The sequence below is a fragment of the Sturnus vulgaris genome, chromosome 6 (assembly GCF_052056855.1).
Source record: "Sturnus vulgaris isolate bStuVul1 chromosome 6, bStuVul1.hap1, whole genome shotgun sequence".
In the NCBI taxonomy this organism is placed as follows: Eukaryota; Metazoa; Chordata; class Aves; order Passeriformes; family Sturnidae; genus Sturnus; species Sturnus vulgaris.
This window is the reverse complement of record NC_142248.1, coordinates 597,047-614,242: the sequence shown is the minus strand read 5'-3', so window position 1 is coordinate 614,242 and position 17,196 is coordinate 597,047. Positions and strand designations below refer to the sequence as shown.

At 41.9% G+C, this 17,196-nt stretch overlaps 1 protein-coding gene across 6 annotated transcripts in view; it reads right to left on the bottom strand.

Annotated features, from left to right (window-relative positions):
- The window catches only part of OSBPL5 (oxysterol binding protein like 5), a 180,874-nt gene that overhangs the window by 21,044 nt on the left and 142,634 nt on the right, over positions 1–17,196 (bottom strand). For all 6 annotated transcript variants that reach the window (XM_088166639.1, XM_014887298.2, XM_088166642.1 and 3 more), the window contains exons 8-10: positions 14,821–14,905; positions 5,645–5,816; positions 368–587 (exon numbers count right to left, since the gene is read on the bottom strand). In XM_088166639.1, coding sequence (XP_088022765.1) covers positions 368–587; positions 5,645–5,816; positions 14,821–14,905 — 477 coding nt within the window. The remainder of the gene's footprint in view (positions 1–367; positions 588–5,644; positions 5,817–14,820; positions 14,906–17,196) is intronic.

Here is a 17,196-nt window from a genome sequence, read left to right as displayed (position 1 = left end):
TCACACAAGGACTGAGTACCCTAATTGGCCAGGACACATGCCCAGGATAATAATCCTCCCTCCTGCTGGCTCCACAAATGTGCCAATGCTGTGCAGATCTTTAATGCAATAACTGATTAAAGCAACCACTGATGCTGGAAACACACCAAAGCACAGTAGCAGAGCTGCTGTTCATAATGCAGAATTATTAAAGCACATGATAACACCACATAATTTAGCAGAAAACTGTGCTCTGTTTTATCTGTAAAACACAGGAACTCATAAAGTTGGCTGTTACCTGCCATACAGCTAAATGGCTGAATGACAAATACTATGAACAGATATGTTTTAACAGCAAAGGCAGCAATCAAGATTTTTGTTTTCTTACCTCTCCAAATTCTTCATACACTTGTTCAATATAAGTGGTCCCCTTCCTTCCTGGAGAGACCTCTCCCTGTATTTCTGACTGATCACTCTCGCTTTCATTTGTCTTCCGGCTGCTCTCATGTGCTTCATTCTCTGACTCCTCTATGTTGTCTCTCTCTGATTTGTCTGAAAAAGCATCATTTTCCAAATGGTGGTTGTTCTCCAGGGTTGATTCATTCAACCTGAAACACACAGTTCATTACTTGCTTCAGTTTGATTTACAAAGTCACATTGCTTAAGGCTTTTTAAAGACAGTAAAAACACCCTCAGGACTCAGAACAAGGTGTGTAGACCAGGACAGTCTCAGACATTGATTTCCTTAATAACAAAGGTTTTATCACAGAAAGCATTAGATATTTTATATCAAAATTTTCCCCTCCAAACTGCGCTTTTCAAAATGTGCCAGCTCCATTTACCCACCCTTACATAGCCCTGCTGCTGGCTCTGGATCCCACAAACCAGAGGGATACAGAGCAAATGCACACCCACAACTCTACACTGCTGATTAGAGAACCAAAGTATCCATCAGGAGAGATTATTCCCTTTACAGAACCCAATCAGTGAATTGCAGCACATATGAAAAATATGACGTTATGGGATACATTTTCTTTTCATGCTATTGCTATTTTATTTCAACAGAGGGTGGTCCTAAGTCAGCCCTACACTAGAAAAGACAAATTTAAAACCTAATAGAAGCGAGTATTTTCTCACACACATAGCCCTTTCTCATCCACCAGGCTAACTTGGGGACTGTGCTTCCCACAGATGATGCTGTTTGGAAGAATAGAGTTGAAAGCATGAAGTGGACGGTTGCATGTGAGAACTCCTAAATTCTAACAGCATCTAAGAGAAAGCATGAAAGGTGTAACAAGCTTCATGCTCAGTGATATAGATTTTACAGAATACCAAAAATTCTCTCTCAAGTAACCTATAGCATCTCCATTTGAAAAAGCAGATGTAGTTCATATGACAGATGGCAAATATGATTACACAGGCCAGAGGTCAAGTGCTGAAAAGTATTCACTAAATGCACTTTTTTCATCTATCATGGGAAACAGTTTTCCTTATTCACAAATGTCTGCAGACACATTACCTCTTCCACGGCCTGGCCTAACTCCCATTTGCTGAATTTCTCAGCTTGTTCTTCCTCCGAAAATTTCTTAACTGGAAAATTGCTCTTGGATAGAGCAATAAAAAAAGATTCCCAGCTATACAAAGCATTTCAGAGGATCTAAACAGGCCCTGGATCTTGAAGAGTTTTGTAACTTCCTGCAGTCTGTCTTCCTCTCCAAGATTTCCCAGTACATGGGAATGTTCTGTCAAGTGTCAAGCTGCTCAATGATGGGCATTTTCTCAGGCCATTCTGGCCATGTTTCAATTTTTATTAAGGATGAAAGCTGAAAGTTCCCACCCCCTTCTTATTTTCTATTTTAAAAAGATAATTAGACATTACTAGGTAGAGTCAGATTAAATTAAAAAAAAAAGCAACAGAAGAATCAGAACACAGAACTGGCATCAGCTTTTCAGAAGATCTCAACTTCCAACTATGCACTGAAATAAGCTTATGATTTTTAACTTGCCCAGCAAGTCACATTGTGACAGCCACAGCTCAGTTTCTGGCAGAGCCCAGTTTCTAGAATTCTTTTGGAAGTGTCATCTACAGCTTTCTGTGCCTTTAGAAAATCATTCTTTTAATTCCATTTCTAAATATATGTACATCTGCATATATATATTTACATATACAGTGTTCATAGGTACAAACCACAAGGCTTTAAAATTGATAGCTGTACTGTACAATAAAACTAAGATCATAAATCAGAGTCAATGACCAGCACTAATAATTTGCTATCAGACATTATGTGTCTTCATTGTTCTAGTGCCAGGATATTAGTTGTCTTTTTCAGCCAGCAAGCAGCAAATGTAATGACTGATACCTAAATACACTGGAGACACAGATTACACACACATGAATTTAAAATAGTAAAGCAGCAAAAAGATCAGGAGAGAGCTGTCTGGAGAGATCATCCCACGGTTCCTCAACACAGCTGTTTCCTGGACGGTATGTCCAGGAAAATATTAGTTTTGGATCATTTAAATACCTAATTTATTTCTTAACTTTTCAATGGTCAAGTAAACATGTGAGTGTTGTCTGTGGTTGCTTTGCTCCCTTTACCTAGTGAAAGTCTTCTCCATGGGGGAAAAATACTTGAAAGAACAGTTCATTATAAGGCTTTTGGTTCATGGTTGAGAAGTAGCACTTGTTTCTATTTCACAAGTGTAAGAAGAGCAAGTTTTGCATTGTCATCTGCCCCACATTTGGGAAATATCTGAAGTTTAATGGAGCAAATTACTCTTTTCTTAGTTTTCTCTCACTACCACCACCACCCCCCACCCTAGTATTTTTTAAGGATTTCAGATTTTGTTCAAGAGGGAAATCAGATTCATATGAAAGTCCACTCAACTGTGCACAGATTACCCACCACCACAAACAAGGCAAGACTTGATACATCCAGAGCCATGGAACTCTGGGGAACCAAAGGGAAAACAGATGCTTCTCCTTCTGGGGATCAAATATGAGATGCTGAAGTGCAGCCAGGCTCTTCCTCCAAAAAGAATTGCCACTGAGTATGTGTGATATGCTAAAAACAAAAGCCATGCCATGAGCTTGGCCAAGCAATCAATGTGAAGACTTCCCAGGGGCTTCCAATGAGATTTGGACCAAACTCCAAAAGCTATGCTAAAAGTCAACACTGGATTTCCACCACAAACATGGGTAACCTGGCATTTTTCATGACTAATTTACTGTTTCAGCATATTAGAGTTCTCTTACAGCAGTGCTTTATTCCCTAAGTGGCATCCTTGGAAACATCGGTTGGTGACCAGGACTTCTTGGGGTCTGACACTGCTCTTCTACGCAAAGCAAAGAAAAAACTTTGGTTCTTGCAAACAAGTAACCAGCCAGATTCCTGGGGCTGCTGGAGATAAGACATGGAAGCCACAAGAAATACAACTTCATATTAAAAAGAAGAGAAAGTGGTGGCCTAAAAGTCTCTTGTCTAAAATCACTGATTTACACAAGTACTTAAGCCTTTGATTTACTCACACAGTTCTCTCTCATTTTTATATGCTACTAAAGACATGGATTTTAAAATCACTGTATAATCTTGATTTGTTTCCCAGCAGGAAAGGAGCAAAGCAGCCAGCAGACAAATGCAACTTTGGCTCAACAGAACATCTGTGTTTGCCAGCTCCCAAGAGGGTTTTGTTCTCCCTATAATATCCATCATCTTCTCTTACTTTTTCTGTTCTTGACAGAGTAGTTTGGCTAATTTGAAGATAGAGTTAAATGTAATTAACTGGCCCCCTAAGAACTGCATGCCAATTTAATTGGTAAGATTCCCTGTAGGGAAAGCATTTAATTAGAATGATTGAATCCCTGTGAGGAAGCCACTGTCACTGGCAAACCAAAACCACTTTGCTCAGCACTTGAACAATTTGGGTTTTGCATTCTCCCTTATTTAAATGTTCTTCATTCCTTCAGGGATGACAGCAAGTCATCCTATCCCTATCCCGTAACCCTCAAACTCCCCTGGGCTTTAAGCACTGGGTAGTTTGGGTACACATTCCCAACAGTGCTAGGACTCAGAAAGGAGAGTGTACTGTCCAGACAACCACATGCTGAACACCCAGCTTGAACCAGACTCAGCTAAAATTTGAGCCTATAAGAAATATCTGATTGCAATTGTAGGTACTCTGTCCTGCTGAAAACTCTACCATTTGTGCTACTACTACCAAGTCTCATATTTCAAGGGGGCTTTCAATGTTATACACCTAAGAGGTGAAATAGAGGCATCACTTAAGCAGCATTCACACATAATATTCTGAAGAAATACTTCACTACAGTTTTAACCCTATCTTCTGCATGGACTTACAGTAGCCATGGGTTTGCCTGAATGTTCTCAGTGCCACAGGCTTCATTTTTATATTACGTGCATTTCTGTACACACATCCATCAGCAAAAAAACCAAGTCCACTGCATTCTTGAATTCATTATCACAGTCAGCACAGAGACTCCCAGGCATAAGGAAAGTATCATGAAAGAAGCCCATGAGCACAAGTACTAGGGCACATGATGTGGTAAGATATTAGATTTCCTTTTCTTCTCCCACTGCTTTTCAGTAAAGCTCCTCTTCAAACTCTAGATAAAACCCTGAACAGCAGGACTGGAGAACACATCCTGGGATCACCAGAACCTATCAGGGCAAAGGGCAGACTGAAATGCTGCAACCCTTTTTGGTCCCATGGGGTCAGAGATACCGTCACACTCTGAAGAGAACTCAGACCCCTGCTGTTGCTGTAACAGAGACCAAGAAAATCTCTTAAAGGTGAGGTCCTGCTCTGCAAGGCATCATCTTTGCAGACTGCAGGAGTTGCTACCCTAGAAACTGCATAACTGATGGTGCATTGCTGTGAGCTCTAAAAGTCACATTCCAATCATCAGAACTAGAAATAGACACTACTTCCCCCAGTTCTCACTCCAAAGGCCAAATGTCTATACCAGAAGGATTTCTGAAGTTGCTTATTCAGCTATAAGCAACAGAAAGGCCTAGGGCTTTTTACTGTGTAGAGAGCTTTGATGTTCCAAAATGCTGCACTAATACCAGGAATATGAATAGAAAGGAGGCTGTGGGGACTCTTTTCCCCTTACGTAAAAATGTATCTGATTCATCGAGGGAGAAATTGGACATCCCTCAAAACCCCTGTAGAGAGAGAAAGTAATTATAAAACTAAGGATGCAGTGTGTGCACTCTGCCGACTATGACACAGTATTACTAGGGAAGAGTACACGTTATTAACAAATAGATCAGACTCAGAGCCATATGTGCTAGCAACACACAGCCATTGTTAGTGACTGTGTCTGTGTAACTGCAGCAGCTAGATTCTGCAATCTCCACTCAGGCAAGCCATTTTTCATGCTGGCATCCCCAGACACCATTTTGGCCCAAGCAGGGGACAGAAGAAAGTTGTTTATGTACAAACAAACACAGCTGAGATTTCTCCCAGCCCATGTGTTCAAGCATTAGGTGGCAACACCAAGCCCATATATTAATGAGGGATGAAGCAGAAGTACATATAAGCTGGTTTTTAAACAGATTTCCTCAGACTCTGCCTAGACTATGCTAAAGTTTGATCCATATGACACCTCTCTATGCATTAAGGAGTAGCAGCCCCATCTTACTGGAAGAACTCCTGGTCTGACATAGCACTGCTGTGCAAGAGGTGGTTGAGCCCTGCATGTGCAGAATCACTGGAGCAGTTCACTTCTCCATCCTTCCCCTGCTTGGAGGCACTGAGCCGGAAGAGGCTGGAGCAACGCAGGGCAAGTTCCAAAGCATCCAGCCAGCATCGGCCTGTGAAAACAAAATGAATTATTTAAGCACAGCAGAGTAAATAACACAATTCATGCATTGCTTCTCTAAAGCTTCTTGCCTGGGAGTATAGCTCATTATCATTACAATTCAGGAAGTTGCTGTGTAGAATATATTTTTATATATATAATCCCTAAGTTATCTGGCCAGGAATGGTGTGTTTAGTGGCTGCATGAGTAATATATCTGCATGGGTCATACAGTGGGAAGCTCGGCCCCACTCCCTCTTCCCTAATAATATCTCCTTCTAATCCCCCACAATTTGTTTACATCCCATTGGCTCATTGTGATTTAGTCCAAGATGCAGTGAATCTGTGCAGGTATGGCGCTTCCACACCACCCAGCATCTCATGTCTGCAAGTGATACACTCCCCAAAACACATTCACCAACCACTTGGCATCCCCATCTCCCACACTTCCCAATGGCAGGGAGATACCAGGGCACTGAGCTGTGTGGGAGAGGTGCTTGCTTACTCTGGGATCCCTGAACCACAGCCTGCTCAGGGGTCCCATGCTGGCTGCAGTGCTGCAGTAACCACCATTCCAATCGAGATCCAGAATGGTCAATATGTGACAGAGTGATTGAGACTAGAGGAAGTTCCCAGGCTGTTCATTTTCCCTCTTTCTCTGAATTTTAGACTTTTTTTTTTCATTCCTTCTCTCTGCCTGGTCCATTAGATAATCTGGGTGGAGTATCATTTTTTCTTATCTTGCCACAGAAAAATCTTTACCTGAAGGGTCTTTTTTGCAGAAAAGCATGGCACAGAGCCAACACAAACTGCAGTTCCTATGCACAGCCACACTGGATTTCCTTATGGTCTGCACAGGTCCAGACAGCAAATGGAAAGCACAGGAATCCAAGCTGACCCTTGGCTCCTTTTGCAATTATCCATACAAGGCTACAAAGCTATAGGTTAAAACTCAACCACCACAGTGCTGGAGCTGCTGTACTCTGGAAGCACCTGAAAATAATCTGCTTCTGTAGTGCTGTCATTAATGAGGCCAGGGCACCTGCAAATTAGCTGAACACTCGAGAATTGAAGTATTAAGCGAGTTATACTCTAATTTCAAGCTTGTAAAACAGAGCTCTTCGTTACACTTCTCAGAATACATTTCACAATAATTAGAAGTGTGATTGAGAGACAGTGAAGGAAACAATGGATTTTGCTCTAGCAATGGCAAGTCCTGCAAAACAGGTTTCCCTGGACCGCATTCATTCCTGGTCCCATTTGGCAAAATTTTCCATTAGATTCTTTTCTATCACACAGCATCAAGAACATGCATAAATCTCTCTGGGATCCTGCTGCTCTCCTAGGCAGAATTCCCATCAACTTCAATATGACCAAAATTTGGCTCTGTAAGATCAATAAGAATTAAAAAAAAAATTTAGAACATGTATGTTTATAAATTTGAGTGGCTTTCAGTGCTTGCTTTGATACAGAGCTGCAACCAGTAAAATAGTATCTCGAATCTTTAAAGAATTGCACTTGAACATTTAGCCACAAACATTGCAGAGCCTCAGTCATTTATTCTAATTTTATTCAATAAATTCCTTCAGCATCAGCTTATGATTTAATAATAACATCACAAATAATACTTAATAAAAGATTAGAAAGATTGAATGCTGTTGAAATTTATTTCACACTACTTTGTATTTAACAAATATTCTTGCATTAAGGCTTTACAGGCAGAGATTTATTTCATTCTCACTGTGTGGAGGATTTGCATGGATAACCCATTAGAGTTAATAGCTGCACTGAGCACACATCCACCTCCTACAAATCCCTCCTCCCCCAAACCCACCACTATGCAAATCTGTTTCAGGCTGTGCCACACAAGGGAGCACACTCCTGCTCAGGCTCCCTGCCTTGACTCTCTTCTGCCTTTAAATTTGCTTTTCTTTTCCAGTTCCGCAGAGTCAGAGCTGTGTGATGTGACATTTGGAAATGCTGCATATGTCAAGATATTTTTGTATTAACTAGACTGTTAAAATCAGGTGCTTTGACAGGTAGGTTGATTTGTAGCAGCATGAGCCCTTTGAGGCAGCACAGAGGCCATCTCCTCAGCGCTCTGCAGCTCTCATGGACACTCATTCTCTTATGATGGTTGAGGCAAGGGTGGCCTCCAAGCCTCCCTCAGACATCTATTTTCCTAGGGATGCAGCCAGAGCAGCCCATGCTGGCCATAACCCATGGGCAGCTCTTTTACCCCCACCCCACTGCCACAGGTGTTCACTGCTACTGACGTGACCTTACAGGCTTGGTCAAAAATTTGAGGTTCACCACATCACCAGAGGAAATTTCTACACAATATATCCATCTTTTTAGGTAACTCCCTGGGAGGTGTTACGAGAAACTTGAATATTTTCTGAAGCCTTATTCAAGGAGCCTAAATTTAAAAAAACCCCAAAGCATTGAATATTCATCTTAATAGTCCCATGCAGATATACATAGCTTTAGAAGAACTTGCTGTGCATCAGCAGTCAGCATTCCTTGTGCCCTGCAGCAAACAGAAATGGCATCAGTGCACACCCTTGTTTTCATTTCTAACAGAAACTGAACTGAAGGGATGCAGAGCATCCCCAAGCCCAGAAATGGGCCTTCAGCCATCAGGTGGTGCTGTGAATCCAAACATATGTCACTAACCCATATGTAAAATACAGACTTACTTCTGCAAACAAAAATGTTACATTCTCTGCAAGTGACTGGTGTGTTAATTACAGCATAAATCCATAAAATTATACTCTCTCAATTACAGGGATTGCAAACAAGATAAACCTGTTTCCTTGCTAAAGGCCTATATGAAATGTTTTTACATCTGAGTGACCTTTCTATTGAGCTGTATTCTTCTGGATTGTGAAGGTGATACAAAAATGCTAGCATTTGGATTACTTAATTGCTTATCTGACAAGTCTACTCAGTCCCTCAGGAACTGCAGAAGGGGAGAAATGAATGTGGTCACATAATAAAAGGCTGCCATTTACAGTCATGGTACTGCATGAAGGCTTCATGGCAACCTCAATTCTCACATGTTCTAATTTTGAGTGGGTGACTCAAATAGGGTTTTTTGTATCCAGGGTAAATAGATCAGAAAAGAATGTAAGATGTGGGTTCCTTCAGAGTGGAATGGCAGCCCAAAAGGGTGCATATCAAGGAAGCAAAAAAAAAAGTTACAATAATATTCTTTTAGAAGGTTTAGAGCTGTAAAAAACTGCAATCAATTATCAGTTATAATTTTTCATGAACTGTGGCTTAAACTGAGCATATGTTTAAATCCTAAAGAAAAACCCAGAAGCATATTGTCAGCTTGTGGCAGAATCTCCCCACAAGCTTTTAACCTCTTCTCAAATCAAATTATATAGAAACAGAGAATTGTTAGCATTGGAAAATACCTCTAAGATCATCAAGTGCAACTGTTAACCCAAGACTGCCAAGTCCACCATTAAACCATGTTCCAAAGTGCCACATCTGCATGTCTTTTAAATATCTGCAGGGATGGTGACTCAGCCACTTCCCTGGGGATCCTGCTCCAGTGCTCATCCACTAAGCAGGTCACCTTGTCATAGAAGGAGATCAGGTCGGTCAAGCAGGACCTGCCTTCCCCAAACCCAGGCTGGCTGGTGCTGATCCCTTGGTTGCCCTGTACATGCTTTGAGGTGCAAACAGGAATCACCATGGCTCCTTGCAGGATGCTTCCTGCGTCACCAGGGCACTGCTGGCACCATGAAGAAACCCGAGGGCTGAATAGCAGCAGGCATAGGCTTTTTTTTCCCACAGACAAAATGAACTACTAAAACCAAGAGACAAAAATAATTTATTCTCCCTCTTGGATGATACCTCTAAGTTTTAAGTTTTCTGTTCTGTTCTGCTTGGATGTGCTTTTCCATTGTGCTTGGGTGATGAAGACAAAACAGTCCGATTCCAGCTGGGGACTCAAGGACAGTATCTTTAAACTTCAAGCCCTAAGCATAAACAACGTGAAGGACACACAAGCAAGCAAGGAGGATGAAACTTCCCTATTTGATAGTTGACTCCTGCATGCAAATGGACTGAAACCTATAAAGGTGTGAGAACTCGTGACCAGCCCCTCCTTTGCTTCCATCTTGGAGCCATCCAGGCAGGGGCCACGACTATGGCACTTATATTGCTGGGGTGTGGCTTTTGTAGGCCTTTCGTAGGCCTCATAATAAATACCCATTTTATTCTCCTTTACTCTATGTGTAGCCTCTGTTCCAGCTCCTCAAGGCATCAGGAAAAAATAATTGAAACAACAGAAGGTGCTTATGCTGCTAATCTAGGTTCATTTCAAAGAAAAACTTGAGTCTGTCCTAGTCTTTGAAGAGATCTATAAAATTACAAAAATATCTCACAGGACAGAAACAGGCAGCACTGAAAACACTAAGTTATTCAGTTTTGAAATTCTTTGCACTCACCTAGAACCACTCATAATCTGATGTGCCAAGTCTATCTGCCACATTTTGCAGCAGCTGGTCACGGAGGACACAACCAATGTTCTCTCAGCACTCACCAGAAAGAAAGATCTGCTCTAGATGGAATCACACCATTACACACAGAAATATAAGTCTGGGACTATACTTCTTTTCCACTGCATTCCTGTAGCTACAGAACACCTAGGATGAATCTCTTGCCAATTAAGACTTCAAAAGGCTCACACTGAGCAACCACACATTCCTCAAGAGAGGCATCGCTAAGGGAATATTATTCTTCTTGAATTATTAAAGTCCTCCAGCTTTGGCCTCATGCCTCACACTTACAGATAGATGCTTTTAAAAATCAACCTGAAGTAGACTGTCACCTGGAAACGATGAATTCTTGCTCAAGTGCACACAAATCAGGAATCGTGAGGAAGAGGCTGATTTGGTTCAGTCAGTGAACATTAAGGTCATCGTGTTCAGCTGACTGCTTATTTTGCTGTGCCACTTGGGTGCCTGCCTGCATGATTTCTTGCACTTTGGCTGTCAAGATGCAAGAACGTGAGCTCTCAATTAGCTGCAGGTGCAATTTATGCAGTGAACTTAATGAAATCTTGTTGCAAAAGCCTGGATTTTAAACCACTGTGAAAGGCCTAAGGAATATGAAACAAAGACATAAAGCTAAAAAGATATTCTATTTTCTCCAGAGCTGCCAGGACCCAGAAATATATTTAATTGTTAACTTGGTTTCAGATTGCAATCTTCCTTGTGTTTCTTTGCTTCTGTGCGTGACCCTTATTTGAACAACCTAATTTCCTCCCCAGATGAGAGCATCAGTTCGGGAGGAAGGGCCATATGCCTAGAAAAGAAACAACATTGTAAGCCAGACCATCAGGATTTCCACACAATTGCATCCACATCAGGCAGTGGAGGCTACCCAAAGCACATCTTAAGGAGAGGGCAGACACAAGGAATAAATGTAAATGTGGTTTACAATTCCACTGTTAAGATTTTAACCCTTGGTAATCTGCCACTTAGAATTCCATTAGTCGGAATACGCCCGGTGGCAGCAATGCCCATGGCAAAGTGGAGATCGTCACAGTGAGATCTAAGCTTAGGATGCACCAGTTAGACCTCAAGGGCAGCCCCAGAATGGTCTGGGCAGGAAGCTTGGGATGGATTTAACCTATTGATTTTAAGTCACTCCTCAACATAAATCTGAAATGCATGCACAGTCACTGGTTTGGAAAAAGCAGTCTTCTTTGAAACTGCTATGAAAGAAAGACCCTGCACTTGTTCAGGTTGAGCCCTGTAGGCTGACATGACCTTTCCAGAGGCCGATGTTTAAAACATATCAAAAAGCAAACTGCTGCTCTGGTCTGTAAATGTGAAATCTGCTGTATCTGGGCAGTGGTTCTGCAGATTGTCCAGAAGTCAGGATCTTAAATCCTACCAACAGTCAGTCACAGATGGTACAGCAGAGGGACAAAAGGGGATTCTGAAATGCTGAGAGAAAAAGTAGGCCATGTAGCTGCTGATCATGATATAGTTGCCTGGATAGCTGAACTGTACATCTAACATATGCTGCAACTCAGTATTTCCCAGCTAGTCAGAGGCCTCCACGAATGATACTTGCCAAATGCTTTGCTGTTCATTTTCTACTACTAACATGGGAGACTGTGTTAAGAAGAACACAGCCAGGACACCTACTCAGAGATTCTGTAGATTCATGCAGCACTGCACCACAGGGGGAGATGTGAACACACTACAAATACACACAAGGGCTCAGATCCCACCTGCCCCATTTGTCTCAGCTGGCTTAGCTCATTTTACCTCAATCTCCTGTCTCTCTTGCATCCTCTAGGCTTGTGCAGTGTGTTAAAGAAATGAAACAAATTCGGGCATCCCCTTTTGGAGATGCTTCTTTACACCAAGTGAAGTAATGTAACAGTCGAAAACCATCTCAGTCATGTCTTCTGAGTTGAAAATCAAACGGTATAAAGTGCAAAGTATAAGCCTTAATTTCCAACAGTTTATATAGAATTCTTTAAATGTAGCGGTTTCTGCTCCTTGTGTCCTTGTCTGCATATATTTTACATGACCTACTGACATTAATACTGTCTCCAAGTCACTCATCTCCAAGTATGACACTCATATGTTTGGCCATTTGTCAGGACATGTATTTGGGAGGAAGCTGTTCTTCTCTCATGTCTGGAGATTCACATCCTGCCCTTCCTACACAAAGTATATGGCCATTTTCCACAGCTAACTGACCTCAGCTGTGAAGTCAAATACTCTCATTCAGCTGGAAATTACACCATTTTTCATGCTAATATTTCTGGTGCAATTCAGCATCATTTTTTTTGGTGAGTCCACTGCTAAATGGACAGACCCAAAGCTTCAGCTTTCATGATCACCTCATCAGACTCAGAATCTACTCTGCATAATGTGGGTGCTCCAAACCTGTGCAGGTGGCTCTAGGGCACTGCTGGTGCTGTTTAAGAGCTTGTATTTTGTCTTGAACCAAAGGCCCCAGTTACTTTACACATTTAGGATATTTGACTGAGGGGCACCTCAGTTCCTCAGCTCCTCCTTCCCTTGATCACATTAGCTTTCCATCTAACATTAGGACTCTACTGGAGAGAAGCAGCAAAGAAAAGGAAAATCACACTAAGCTGAAAGTAATTCTGTTTTGATCGGCCTGGCCTCTGCATGCTTCCAAAGGATCTTGGCCAACATCTTGGCTTTCAAAAGATGTTCCAGGAACTCACTATTTTACGCTCTTTTAACACTGGAGACACATAATTAATTCACTGGGCAGAAAACTTCCCACAGGCATTTCAACACTGAAAATTCTCACATGCCAGGCATGGTCCCTTTTGTGCTTTTCCACCACATGTTGTATGACCCAGACAGAGATCACAGCTAGAAAAGTCTTACCTCTCATGATCTCTTGGGAGCTATTGCTACCTTAGGAGCCTTAATGGGTAAGGTTAATTAGAACAAACCTAAAGCTCTTCTAGTCCTGGTAACTGGCCTATGGCAGACATTGTAAAAAAGAGAGAGTAGAAGCTCAGCCACAGGTCTCTTTGCCAGGCTGCCTCTATGGTTTAATCATTAATAATTAAATTAGTGGAAAGGCAATCACATGGGTGTCTAAGGAAATAATATTTTATAAAATCTGGATTGACAGACGGCTGTTGAAGCTGTTTCGTTGCCTAAGAAGTCTGTGGGACTGCTCTGTAGATCTCTTCTGTGGTCTGTGTATATAACCAAGGCTTGAAATGCCTCTAATTTAGCAGCTCTACCCTACAGTCTATTTTTCCTACAAAAGACTATTGCATCAATCTATTTCTTTCTAGGCAGGTGATACTTGGAGCCAGGTTAGAATCCTGCATTCCTTTACACAAATAAGCTACAAAAGCATAATATTTTAGGAAATAGATGTGTTTCTATGGGTCTATATAAATTCTGCTTCTTTTCATATAATTTCACTAGACTGATATCTGTGAGCAGGTTTCAGTGTCAAGATGGTGTCCCTCCCCATGAACTGTCCTCTTTTCACTTCAGGAGGAAAATAGCACAGAAGTCTGCAATAAAGGAAGGTTTCCTCCTATTCTAAGTGTCATATCAAAGGTGCATTTGCATTGTGTTATTTCCATCCCTTAGGAAAATGTAAAACCTAATCACTGAAGCAGAAGGACACTACTTTCAAAGTCCATTTTGCTCCATAAGAAGTCCTTATGTCCCTATAGTTACTCTAGAGAGACCCAAAGGAGCATACGGGATAGATGAGCCCTCCTTGGTGGGGTAGGTGAAAAACATCTGTAAAATGAACAGCCTGGGTTAATTTGCTATGAAAAAAGATTTAGAGTAGTTTGAAGGTCAAATTGAATGAAAACATGGTTTTAATCTTCTTAACTACTTACAAATCACTGATATTTTAGGTCCACTGAAGTAATTTACAGAGATTTTCACATAGCAAGCTGGCATGTCTGTTATACACTGACCTAAATTTACCTTCCATAATTTTGCAGATTCCCAGAACGGTATTTTACATGTGGAGTCACCAGCATCTGGGCCTGCTATACTGCAAACTACAGCACAAATAGTTCACTGCAAAATTCAGGTGGCTGAAAGACATCTACAGACAGCTCTTCAATATTACCATGCCAGTTTCCTCTAACAGATCCCTCCCTCGAGTAAGATGGAGGTAGATAAGACAATGAAGTCTCTGCTGAACTGAGGACACAGAGCCCTTTCCATACCAGTTTTGGGACTGAGCCCTTCCATCCCCGAGTTTATATTGACTTAGTGGCTTTCCCCAGTTAGAAGTCTAGGTCCTTCTTCCATACACATGGCCAGAGAGGTGGCTGTTCAGTGAGGGCAGTGAAATGCACCAGAAGCCTGCTTGACCTAATTCTGACCATTGCTAAGAGCAGCATTTCAAGCTGGGTGACCCACCATTTTTTCCTTTATACACTTTTAACAACCTATTTTCTTAACTGGCGGGAAGTATGCTATCTGGAGAAAGCAAACAAATCTCCAAACTTACCATCTGATTCGGAGGCTGCTCTGAAAATCAAGTAGCTGCTAGGAAGAGGCTGAGTGATCGAACCAACATTTTCTCCCTTTGGGCCCTGGAAATGCACAGAGACAGAAAGACGTAAGGCATGGAAGCTGCAATGGACTGTTCAATGTCTTCCCACCCTTTCCAGGCAGAGTGTGCATGTTTGTGATAGGAAAGAAGGCAGGAGCAGATGGAGTAATTTGGAGACTCATTAGTAATCATGGTAATTGCTTCTGCAGCTCCAACGCAGTAATTAGCTCCTATGAAAATGGGGCTTGGTCTAACCTATGCTCAGCCCAAAATCTGCTATGTTTATTCTGATATGCAGGAGTGGAAAGATCTTATTGCTGTCACTTGGGACAAAAGCAATCAAACCTCTGTGCAACACCAGAAGGAACTGCTCCATGAGGGGCACGTGGAGTCTGCTTGCAGCCAGACACACTCACAGTGAAACACCCTTCACATGCCACCTCAAAGGCAGCAGAGCCACACCTTGGGCTGTGAGTGCCTCCAGAAGAGAGGCAACAGCAGCTCTCCTGGAAGTAAACAAAGGGGAAACTCCATTCTGAGTCTGTGGGAAAGGTGAAGCAGGGAAAACCACAGATTGAGGACCAAAGGTCCCCCAGCATGAGCACATTCTACTGGGTTGTAGTCCTTCATCTTTAAATCCAGAGAACCCTTATGCTGTGGTGCCTGGGTGACAGCAACTTCAGGCTTTCCTCATTTTGTGCTGCCTTTAGTTTAGAAGCCGTGGCAAAAAAAAAGTGTCTTGTAAGCATCCTGCTACCATGTTTTTAGCATGACCCTCCAGAAATGATGCCCAGGGAAGGAGAGTCCATCCTGGATGAGACACTTCTTTGAGCAGAACCACAGGCTCCCTCCTTGATCTCCTCATTGTTTCCTTCTCTTCTGAACTCCAGAAGATGCTAAGAAAAAGCAGTTCCTGTATGCAGTGAACACAGCTTCATATTCTTCACGGTATGGACTTTGTGCCATAACTTGACAGAAATAAATAGAAATCCCTCCTCCTCCTCCAGTGAATTTTCAAATTGAAAAAAGTGATCCAGCCTACTCCAGCTCCTTCTCTTCCTCACTTTGTAAGAAATAACACAAAAGCAGACCCTTTTTCAAATATGCGGACGTTATGTCAGGGCAGAAAACATTACCAATACTCGCATGACTACTATGTCACCTGCAGGGGGGAGCAAGAGATTTTCTCCAGGATGCTCCAACACAGCTTTCCTTGACTTTCTAGAGAATACCACACAATCTGCAGGCAGATTTTTGCAGTTTGACTATTATTCTCCTCCCTTTCATGGGCCTTTATAGTATCCAACCATATTCCTTGGAAGGATTTCTCCCTCCCAGTTGATAAGTATGGAACTGTAACTGCTACTGAAAACTACTCCTGTACACAAGTGCCTCACAGTTAAATAGTGGTTTTAGCTGGGTTTTTGTTTTTAAGTTACACTCAGAAAACCAAAATTTGGACAGATTTTAAAGTAGGAAAAGCATCAAATTGTATCCGAGTGTATGGAGATGAAGTGTTGAGAAGACAACAGTCTCCAGTCAAGCTTTTTGCCTTCACATCTGTGGGGTTCCTCTGCTGCCAGGAGAAACTGGGATTCTTCTTACTCACTTTCTTTTTCCCCTCCCCTCTCCCACAAGAGGTTCATAAAATTAAGACTGTTTAAAGGCTTAATAGTCAGGACTGGCAAAGCTGAGATTTGATTTGTAAACCAGAGCAGAGCAGCTTAAGACATTACTAGCGACATTAATGCAATCAGGCATCATTCCCTGTGGCATTTTTCCTTTCAGTTGCTTGCAGCTGAGCAGGGTGTCGGAGAACTATTGATAACACCATTACTTGTGTTTTTAGTGCAGAGGTGGATATTTGCTGTGTTTGAGGGAAAACTCCACAACAGATACACAGAGACAGTATTTAAAAAACAAAAAAAAAAAGGGGGGGGACATGGGAAGGAAGGGATAACATAAGATTCTAACAGGCATTTAGGCATTGAGGCAACTCCAAAAGCAGCCAGATCACTCTGTCAAGGAAACATATTCAGTAGTAAGGCATGCTGATGCATGGAGGGGGCCATTTCCAACAGAAAAAAAAGAGAGGAGGCCATAAAAATAAAACCAGCATCTGCACATTATATGTTCTGTATCTGCCCAGTAACGACAATGATGCTTTCTGTTTCTCAGCCTTTGAGCACCATGCCAATGACCATCTCTCACTAGAAGTGTTGTCCCAGCTGCAGCAGCACCCAGAGCCCAGCTGCAGCTGTGCAGTACAATTAAGAAAGTACAACCTTAAGATCATTCCTATCGTTACATCTGATTTGAGACTCAAAAGGC